Raw genomic sequence first — 11237 nt, 5'->3', positions numbered from 1 at the left:
AAAGGGCCACGGCATATGAAGCCCTCACCATGAAACTCAATATGCTAAAAATAACACCTAAATGTCTGGAGAAACTTTGTGCTTGTTTGTGCACACATGTGCAGCAATTTCTACAGCTTAACCAAATAAACAGAGAAAGAAGTACATAAAATATATTTTACATACCTGTTGTATACATCAGTTTTGTTTTTCGCTTTAAAGGTAAACGGTTCTGATAGAAGCAATTATTTTGCTGTCAATTCATTGGATTAAGCCTAACAAAATACTACAAGTTTAGTCACTGGCTCAGCACCTATGTTTGTGTTCTTCTTTCCAAAATAATAAAAATTTTAAAATACTTCCAAAATGGGAATTCATCATGTGTTTCTGCATGCGTATATGTGCATGTGTGTGTGGGAAGGGGTGTACACAAGAAAAACAGTTAAGGAAATGAACTTGTGCAATGTTACACCTCTGAATTTCTTTTTAATTGGGATAATGAATCAAGGGGTTTAGTCATTACTGCCAAAATTAATTTCCCTTGCGTTTTCTCTCTCTTCCAATATTCAATTAAAAGAGAGAATATGTTGTTACCAACAACGTTAAAACTTTGGTAACCTGATTGATATGTCATTGAACCAGGATTTCAATTTCATTTGATACACACTTTGCTATCATTTATATGGAGAAATACAAGCGTAGCATATAAAGACAACTTATTTTAATAGAAATTTTATGAGTACATTTCTGTAAATGCTTTCCTTGTGCATTCCCCCCCCCACACACACACACACATGCAGATACATGGTGAATAAATAATACCAAAAAATTTCCAATTTCCTGTTTTGTTACACAATAAATCTGCAAATAATATTTCTATAATTTTCAATTTTAATATGTATTTTGACTAACATACAGCAGCAACTGAGACTACATATTGGATTGTAATAATGGAATAAGCAGATGTGCTTCATGAGAAAACAGCTAAGATTTACCCTAAATACCTACAGAAAATAAAATATATATATATACACACACATACCTATATATATACCTGTAACTTAGTATTTATCCAAAGAAACTGATAGGATACCAGGTTTTAAAAAGAAATACTTGGGTCAATTTGCTCAACTAAGCCCTTCAAGGCACTGCCGAATATGAAAGTAGTCCAGTCATGAAAACAAGTAAAAGATAAAACATATTGTTATTTTAGACATTATAAGGTCAAGAACCCAAGTTAAGGGCTGCCTTATCTTTGATGTTTATAGTCCAGGTTGCAGCAGTACATTAGCCTTTTTGTTACCATATTTCTTCTGAAATACACTACCTTTGTTTCAATTAATTTTGAAAATAATGAAGAATTTAGTAAAATAACTTTGCCGTTATTTTTCTGGTGTTTAGAACATAAATTAACATAAAATTTAGATGCAAAATTTTTTCATTTAGATCACTTTAACCCTTTAGTATTCATATTACTCTGTCAAATGTAATGCTTGTTTATTCATGTTATTTTGAATTAATCATTCAATATCTTGTAACTTTGAAATTTTAATGACATGACAGTTTATTTTTAGAATGACATGTAGGATAGGTGTGAGAGGCTGGATCTGGCTAGTTTAAACATAGAATATTTAGGACTGTTATGACCAGTTTAAATGCTGAAGTGTTCAAACAGGAGTATTATATCAAAGGACTAGTGGGGGGGGGGGGTCTTAGATGAGTTGGCATAAAAAAGGTTAATAGATTGTTAACAAAGAAAACATGAAAAATATATTACTGACCTGAAGGATTAACAGTTAAAGGCTGACCATTTGCATCCAGAACTACAAGTGAACACGTTGCATCGAATCCAATACCTTTCACATCTTTGGGACTTACTTGACTAGAAGACATTATTCCCTGAAGAAAAAGTTTCAAGGAAACTGATATTAACTAAACCATAGAATATTAATGTTAAAACTACTAAAGATTAGAAACACATTTTAACCCTTTAGCATCCAGATTACTTTGTCAAATATAATAATGCTTGTTATACACGTTTTCTAAAAATTAATCCTGCATTATCATGTAGCTTTGAAATTTCAAAGATGTGATTGCTTATTTTTAGAATGATATTGTAAGATAAGTGTGAGAGGCTGGATCTGGCCAGTTTGAACATAAAATTGGTAGAATATTTGTGCTGGGTAAGGCCTGTTGAAATGCTAAAGGATTAAAACTTTCATAACAGCAGATGTCATCATTACATTTAATATGTGTGATGTCCTCAGAGTAATGAACAGGATACAACAACAATAATAATAATCCTTTCTACTGTAAGCACAAAGCCTGAAATTTTGGGGGAGAGAGCTGGTTGGTTACATCAACCCCAGCGTTCAATTGGTACCCAGAGAGGATGAAAGTCAACCTCAGATGAATTTGAATTTGGAATGTAAAACCAGAAGAAAGCATTCTGTCCCACTCACTAGCTTTCCACCTTAATAATGATGATGATGATGATCCTTTCTTCTATTGGCACAAGGCCTGCAATTTGAGGTGGAGAAGGATAGTCACTCACATCAACCTCAGCATTTCACTGGTATTTAATTTATCGACTCCGAAAGGATGAATTTGAACTCAGAACATAAAAACAGATGAAATGTTGCTAACAATTCTGCTAGCTCACTGCCTTAATAATGATGATGATGACGATGATGAAGACAATGACAACAACAATGATAATGATTAAAAAAGGGGATCCCAATGGTCATAAAGTTGCTATATTTGATTAATGACCATGTAATAGTTATTTCATTATAAGAATTCATTAATTCTTTGACATCCGAAATGTTTGGTAGAATAGAATATTTTATTTATGGCAAAATCTTTAAAAAAATTACCAGGCTCAAATTTTTTTTATACACATTGTATATAATCAGCCAATAGACAACTCAAAGCAATATATAAATACCGAATGATGTAGTAAACATTATATGACAGTAAGATACCCTTGTAGCAAGTCAGGAAAGATCTATTTTGTTGTCATAGCATAGTTCAGTTGTGCTGTGGCAGACTACAGCCAATCAGAGCTGGCTGCGTATGAATACAAATGACAGTGATCTGCTTTAGCAGTGAAGTGGCACTTTCATATCCGTTGGTGAAAAGATGGCCTTGAAGTAACATCTCTTCCTTTGATAAGCCACAGTTTTTGTGTTCACGCAACTTACTTGAATGATGTCAGCTACAATTCTGCCTCAAAATGAGTAGTACATTCTTGTTCCTATTAGCTTACAACGGCTTCCACATAACCTCTTCGTGCAAAAAGTAAATTATGAGATTTTTCCTGTCTCACATATGCATATAGATGATTTGCATACACATGCAGATTAATTATTGTTACAACTTGCCAGCACTTGTTTTATTTAAATAAATATTTCATTGGAAATGAAGTGCCTTCTGACATTCTTTATACACACTTATCAAAAGCACACTGGAATGGACTCTCACATGAATATTCTTCATACATTAAATCACAGAACACTCATGCTAAATTAGTGACCACACTGACTAAACCCTGTTTTCAACCATTTTATAACTTTATAGATAAAATAACACAATCAAAGTTTCACAGAAGAATTCTGTATTTCAGATTTGGTTATTATTGCTAGCAGGTATCAAAACAATGAGGACTAATTAGAATATGATTGAAAATCTTTTTTAAAAACATCAAACAAACAAGAGAAACATCAAACAAAAGAGAGGAACATCAAAGAGAAGAGAAAAACATCAAACAAAAGAGAAAATCATCAAGAAAAAAAACACACAGTGGAACATCAAACAGTTAAAGAGAGAAATATCATGTTGTTGCCCCTACCTTGACAGAACAAATAACAGCAGCCCAAATGTTTTCTGTTGACTGCTCATAATAATCTGGTTGTGGATTGTGAATGGAGATTTTACTGACATGTTTGGCAATCAGTGTTCCATTATTTTGGAAAAGTGCTGCCCTTACACTTGCAGTTCCTACATCAATGCCAATATAAAGATCACCAGACATTTTTTATCAATCAGAATCCTGTTAAAAATAGATGTCAATAGAGAAAATTAAATAATGGTAATGTTAGTGTGAAGAAAGTTGAAGAGTTTCCAGAAACAAATTACAAGATTATTTTATAAGAGGAGATATCGCAGAATCTTCCAATTAAGGAATTGAGTAACTAGTACAATACCAAGTATTGTAAGAAATTCAATGCAGAATACAAGTGAACTTCATTTGTTAATATTTTTTCTAGAAAAAAGTTCAAAATGAAGATTAAAAGGAAAAATTACTGCTTGCACTTGTTCATTTAAAGAAAGTTTGGTGAACAATGAAAAAAGCTTAGAGTGAATAAATAATTTTGCAAGAGCTGTTCAAGTCACATATGTGAAAGTAAAACAGGGTTAGTACTGTTGGCAACTTCAACAAAGAATCTATCATTCACATTGGTATCCATTAAAGGTTTTCTACTCCACCCACTTCTCTTCATTCTACTCCTTAAAACATTTACATTGTAAAATTTTAAAATTTGGGTAAGTTTGTATAGTAGTTCAGGATTGGGTGACAAATGAGAATTTGTGTAAACAGATAGTTTGGGTTTCAAACTGAATCTGTTCAAAGACCCCCACTGAGGTTTAAATTTATAATAGAACCAAGCATTTTTTTTTTTTTTTTCATGGATGATATAAAGGTTTATGCAACAAATGAGAAGCAGCTTGAAATTTTTGTACATACTATCCACATCTTCTCAAATGATGTATGGAATTTGGGATAGAAAAGTGCACTATATTGAAAATGAAATGAGGAAGATTTGAAAGAAGCTAGGGAACTGAAAAGCCAAATGGGCAAACAATAAGAATGGTTGAGAAAGGACAGTGATATAAGTACTTGGGAATACTGGAACAGACAAGATAAAAAATGAAGAAATGAAACAAATTACCAGTAGGGAGTACACAAGGAAATTGCAGTCAAAGCTGAATTCCAAAATCTTACTGGAGTAATAAATTCAAAAGCAGTACCCTTAATCAGATATGGAGTTGGAATTATAAACTGGACCAAAATTGATATAAAGAAACTTGACAGAAAAACTAGGAGGTTGTTGACAATGTATGGAGCCCACCATCCAAATGAGTTAAGGGGTAGCAGTGAGAGGTAGTATAGGCTTAATGTCAGTAGAAGAATGTGTACAGATAGAAAGAAAAAGTCTAGTAGAATATTTATAGAGTAGCACAGAAAATCTACTAAAGACAGTTAATAAAGAACAGGTGATGAAGCATGTAATAAGAGAAAAGGACAAGAATGAAATACAAAGAGAGCACATCAGACAGATTGAAGAGAAACCTCTGCATGGCTAATTTTGGAGAGCCACTGAAGATACATGTGGAACAAAATCCTGGGATTGGTTAAAAAAAGGACAATTAAAAAAAGAAACAGAGAGCCTATTGTAGCAGCCCAAGATCAAGCAATAAAAACAAACAACTTAAGAAAATATATATATGGAGAGAATGTGTCAGAAAAATGTAGAGCCTGTGGAACTTGGAATGAGACAGTGGCACACAGTGTGACAGAATGCCCCGAGTTGGCACGGGAAGAATATAAGAAATGGTGGCATGACCAAGTTGTAAATGTTTTACACTGGAAACTGTGCCAGAAATAGGAATTTGAAGTTGGAAACACATGGTACAATCATCAAGTCGAAAGAGTACTGGAGTCAGAGAAATATAAGATTTTGTGGGACTTTCTTATTCAAACTAACAAGAAGTTAGAAAATAATAGAGCAGACATAACAATTATAGCTAAGGAAAAGTGAAGTTGCTTACATATCAATCCATCATGCCTGTTTGATTCCAGGATTGTAAAGAAAGGGGAAGAAGAACAACAAAAAAAAAATACAATCCCTTAAAATTTGAAATAGGAAGAATTTGGAGCATGCAAATAGTAAAGGCTGTGCCTATAATAATTGGGTGTGTTGGGAACAGTAAGCACAGTCTAGATAAATGGTTGAAGGAAATTGAAATAGAATGTCCGGTAGAGCACCTATAGAAAGTTTGTCTCTTAGGGACAGGAACAATTATCAGGAGGGTTCTAAGCACTTGAAAGACTGCTGCAAACTTGTGGATACCTAAGGTTACAGGTAGTAACCCATTATCCACATAATTCCTACCAGGAATAAGACCAAACCTGAGCCAAACCAAATTAATAATTAATAATAATAATAATAATAATAATAATAATAATAATAATAATAATAACAATAATAACTCTTTCCACTAGTTATAATGTGGATCCTTGTCCACTTGTATGTTATCGTTGGCACTGTAATATTCTTGTCGCCACTATTTATGTTGTGGCGGTATTCTGCGTCTTAATATCTTTGACTCGTCTATCACATTATCACTGATAGCTCCACAAGACAATGACTTTGAAATGTTTACCTTGACGGTAACTTGAACTCGTATATGTCACATAACTGACACTAACTCCAACTGAGAACTCGTACAACAACTCTACTACTACTGACCTGCTACAACGACTGACTGTCTGACTTTATCATGTAGGAAGAGGAGTACCATTTACACTACATCTTTTAGTTTTTTCTTCTTTGGGAAGCAAGGAATTTTTATTTCACTTTATTCACCCCTCCTCTCTTTTTAACATTTTTTTTTTCCAACTTCATATTTTTCTTTTTGGCGTGTTTGTAGGAACTCTGTGTTCTTCCTTTTTCTTCCACTTGTACGCATGCGTTCAACCATCTGTAATAGTGTTGGTACCTGGAATCTGTCATACAGCCATTCCATAGGTTCTTCTAATCTGTCTGGTTCGTTTTCTATGAATCCCTTCTTCAATTGGTTTCTGTATCCTTTTTCAATACTTTTTCTGCTTTTAATTCCGTAGATCATTTTTCTTATGTATTTGGTAATTTTACTTTCTTCCCAGTACTGTTTTCCATTTTATACGACCTCATGTACACCTTATCACCAATTGTGAAAAATTTTTGATTGTCTTTCCTGGAAAGTTTTTCTTTCCTCGCCAGGTAACAGTTTATCAAAAACTGATTTCACCTTCTCACGAACATCAGTTCTGCTGTGAGATTCCTGTTTGTGTATTGAGGTTTGGTGTCACCCTGTATACTCTTAGGAATTGCTGCAGAGCAACTTCGTCTGTGATTTCCTTGTTTGCTTTCCTCAAAGGTCTTTTTAAAATGTCTACAAAATGCTCTGCCTGCCGGTCCATTTGATTAGGGATGGTAAGGCACTGTCGTTTTATGTTCTACCATGAACATTTTGCAGAATTTTAAAAATTCACTGGACACAAATTGTGTTCCATTATCAGATACAATCACATCTGAGATGCCAAATCTAGCAAATAATTTGTGCAAATAATTTATTACCGTTTCAGAGGTTGATCTTTTGCACTTAACAATTTCCAGCCATTTTGTAAAACTATTGACTATTACAAAGTAGTAATAACCATTTAAAGGACCTGCAAAATCGATATGTAGTCTTGACCATGGACTTTTTATTTCTGGCCAAGTCTCCCATTTTTGAGTAGACAATTTCACTGCCAGAGCACATCTTCTGCTGCCTTTTATTCAACTTCCTTGTCCATCTTTGGCCAATACACATAAATGCTTTCATCCTTGCAATCCCCAGATGTCCAATATGGGATTCTTTCAACATTCTTTTTTGTAAAGTCTCAGGTATCACTATCCTTTGGCCAAACATCAGTTTGCCATCACATTGAATATATGTTTACTTGTTGCTGTTTTTTATTACCAAACCTATTTTTGTTTTCTTTAGCTGACCATAGAGTTTTTTTTCTTTTTCATTTCATTCATGAACTTATTTTTTGATGCATGTCACGTTATCTCCTCCAGAGTTATTGGTAACTCTTGTACAATGTTCCACATTATGTGTTTAATTTCCCCTTTGGCTTTTAGGGTTGCTATTACTGTGCCCTCAAATGGTTCATTATTTCTGAGTATTAACCTGGATAGGCTGTCAGCATGTCCTAGCTTTTTCAAAGGTAAATATTCCATTGTGTAGTTGTAGTTTAGTAGTAGTATGGTGCCTCATCACTGCAACCTGTTTGCTGTATGTACTGGGATTCCTTTCTTGTATCCATAAATCATTAGCAACGGGCAATGGTCTGTTTGTAGTCTAAACTGACTACCATATATAAACCCGTGAAACTTTTTTATACCAAATATAATCGCCAATGCCTCTTTTTCGATTTAGCTATAATTTTTTGAACTCAAGCCAGAGGGAGTAATGGAAAATGAACATTACAAAATACTCTGGAATTTTAACATGCAGTGCAACCAAGTCATAGAGGTGAGACGACCAGATATCGTGCTCATCCATAAAGATGAAAAAGAAGTAAAGATAATAGATATTGTAATACCAGGCAATTCGAGGGTGAAATGTAAGGAAACAGAAAAGATTGAGAAATACCAGCCACTACTTGAAACCTCTGGTGATTTGTTATTGCCTGCTTTCAAGTAAAGAATAACTGGTAATTAAAAACTATCCGAGAGTCTTTTATAATAGACAAAATAATAATAATAATAATAATAATAATAATAATTTGGCAGAAATTCAAAAGATAGTGCTCATGGGAACTGCCTATATCCTCTGTAAAATACTGTCTATGTAATCTCAAATTTTAAAACAAGCTCATAATTTTCTTATGTTTTCTTAAATATTTTCTAGAACAATACTATGTACAAAATCAAATATATGACACCCTAGGCATAACATCAACATGAACTTCTAACTTGTCTCTTGAGGTCTCTGGGTGAGACTTGGAGCCAACTTGTACAAATACAAAGCAAAAGTCAAACATATAAAATTAATATTCCTTTTTACACAAGGCCTGAAATTTTGGGGATGGGACTAGTCAATTAAATTGACTGACCCCAGTGTTTCACTGGTACTTAATCTATTTACCTTGAAAGGGTGAAAGGCAAAGTCAACATTGGAGGAATCTAAACTCAGAACATAATGATAGAAGAAATGCTGCTAAGCATTTTACCTGGAGTGCTAACAATTCTACCAGCTCACCACCTTAATAATAAGCCTTTCTACTATAAGCACAAGGCCTGAAATTTTGAGGGAGGGGACTAGTCGATTAGACCGACCCCAGTGTTTCACTGGTACTCAATTTATCAACCCCGAAAGGATGAAAGACAAAGTTGGTCTTGGTGGAATTTGAGCTCAGAACATAAGGACAGACGAAATATCACTAAGTACTTTGCCTGACGTGCTATCAATTCTGCCTAATAATAATCCTTTCTATTATAGGCACAAGCATGAATTTTGTGGGGAGACGAACAGTCTTTCACATCGACTCCAGTACTCCACTGGTACTTAATTTATCAACCCTGAAAAGATTAAAGGCAAAGTCGACCTTAATAATAATGATGATTTCTTTATTAACCACAAGGGTTTACAGGAAGAAAAACATTATGGACAGCACAGGACAAAAAAAAAATGCGTCTGGATGTGTGTGAGTGTGTGTAGTTGTGAGGGTTTTGCGTGTAAACGAAACTAATAGAATAAATAAAAAATATATTTTTAATCCTTTCTACTGGAAGCACAAGGCCTCAGATTTGGGGGAGAGGATTAAGTCGATTACATCGACCCCAGTGCGCAACTGGTAGTTATTTAATTGACCCCGAAAGGATGAAAGGCAAAGTCGACTCCGGCGGAATTTGAACTCAGAACGTAGCGCAAATGAAATACCGCTAAGCATTTTGCCCGGCGTGCTTACGATTCAGCCAGCTCGCTGCTATAATAATAATAATGATAATGATAATAATAATAATAATAATAATAATAATAATAATAATTCATAACATTGATACAAAGCCAAGATTGGGTAAGTGTGAGTCGATTGTTTCATAGGTTCTTGATGGATGAAAGCAATGTTGACGTGACGTCGGCTAATTTGTTCTCAAAACATAAATAGAAGTAACTAAGAGAGGGTGGTGGAAAGCAAAATAAAGTGGAGAACAGGACAAAATACTTCACAGAACTTATCTAAGTCTCTAGACATTTTGCCCTGCGCAGGCGAATTTGCCTTTCATTTTACTGTTGTTTAAAATGTAGAGCATTCGTCCAGCACTGAAGTTAGCCTCATCACTTTATAGTTGCTATTCCAAGAATGTGACGACATTGTGTCAATGTAAGAAATAAATAATAGTAATAATTATTATTAACATTAGTTCTGCATGCATAAAGATGAAAATAGCTTTTAATGAGAAAAGAATTGATCGTGGTACCTATATTTTAGGTTCCCAACTTAAAGAAATCTTCGTTTTGATGTTAGCGCCATGTGAAAGATGAACAGAACAAAGAAACATGTATACTCGAATTAGATAACTGCATGGTACTACAGCTTCTACCCTAAAACTGAATACGAAACAGTAATAAAGGAACTGATTTAATGTTTTCGTTTTCAAAAAATATTCGAAAAAAATTCGATGTTTTGGATCGACGAAATTTACGTTTTGAATTCTAATCCGGGCGACGACAACTTTGCTTTTCGTTTTTCTGGGGGTATCATCAATAAACTAAAGTAGGGTCGAGTTATATCGCTATAATGCATAATATATATCTAAATAGAATTATAACAGAAACCTAACAAGATTATTTTATTCGAAGGTTTGTTTACAAAATAAATAGCTTTGTAATAAAGACAGAATTCGCAATTTTTTTCTATATTTTTTTTACATAATGAAGAAACAAAATGTGATGTTAATTTAAAATAATTCTGACTATGAACAGTTTTGGAGGAATAAAAATAAAAATTGACATTTACTTGTAAGATGATGAAAAAGTACCGATGAGACAATACCTTAAGCCGGGTAACTCCTGAGACACACCCAACAACAAACAGGGGGATAACTCTCATCGGACTAAACTTTTCGCCAATATTTCAAACTATGATGTCAACATCGTCTTTTATCTTTTCGGGGCCGATAAAATAAGTACCAGTTGAGCACTGGAATCAATGCAATCGACTTACTCCTTCCTCCAAAGTTGCTGGGCTTATTTTTTTTTCCCGAAATTTGAAATCAGTATTATAAAATTATTTAATATTTATCTTTTATTTTTTACTTGTGTCAGTCATTAGACTGCAGCCATGCTGGGACACCACTTTGAAGAATTTTGGTCGAACCAATCAACCTCTCACTAATTAATCATTTCTAAAATCTGGTACTTATTCTATTGGTCTCTTTTGC

At 33.9% G+C, this 11237-nt stretch overlaps 1 protein-coding gene across 5 annotated transcripts in view; it reads right to left on the bottom strand.

The window, feature by feature from the left end:
• LOC106874293 (FGGY carbohydrate kinase domain-containing protein) overlaps positions 1-11237 on the bottom strand; it is a 99883-nt gene that overhangs the window by 59171 nt on the left and 29475 nt on the right. Inside the window, exons 1-3 of one of the 5 annotated variants that reach the window (XM_052970621.1) lie at positions 10814-11192; positions 3830-4030; positions 1761-1878 (exon numbers count right to left, since the gene is read on the bottom strand). In XM_052970621.1, the coding sequence (XP_052826581.1) occupies positions 1761-1878; positions 3830-4012 (301 nt within the window). In that variant the 5' untranslated portion in view covers positions 4013-4030; positions 10814-11192. Of the gene's footprint in view, positions 1-1760; positions 1879-2926; positions 2948-3829; positions 4031-10813; positions 11193-11237 lie in introns of those variants that run through there. The other 4 variants (XM_014921970.2, XM_014921971.2, XM_014921973.2 and 1 more) reach the window with 4 other exon arrangements.

This window comes from Octopus bimaculoides, chromosome 9, assembly GCF_001194135.2.
Source record: "Octopus bimaculoides isolate UCB-OBI-ISO-001 chromosome 9, ASM119413v2, whole genome shotgun sequence".
NCBI classification, from domain to species: domain Eukaryota; kingdom Metazoa; phylum Mollusca; class Cephalopoda; order Octopoda; family Octopodidae; genus Octopus; species Octopus bimaculoides.
This window is presented reverse-complemented; position numbering and strand designations above follow the sequence as displayed.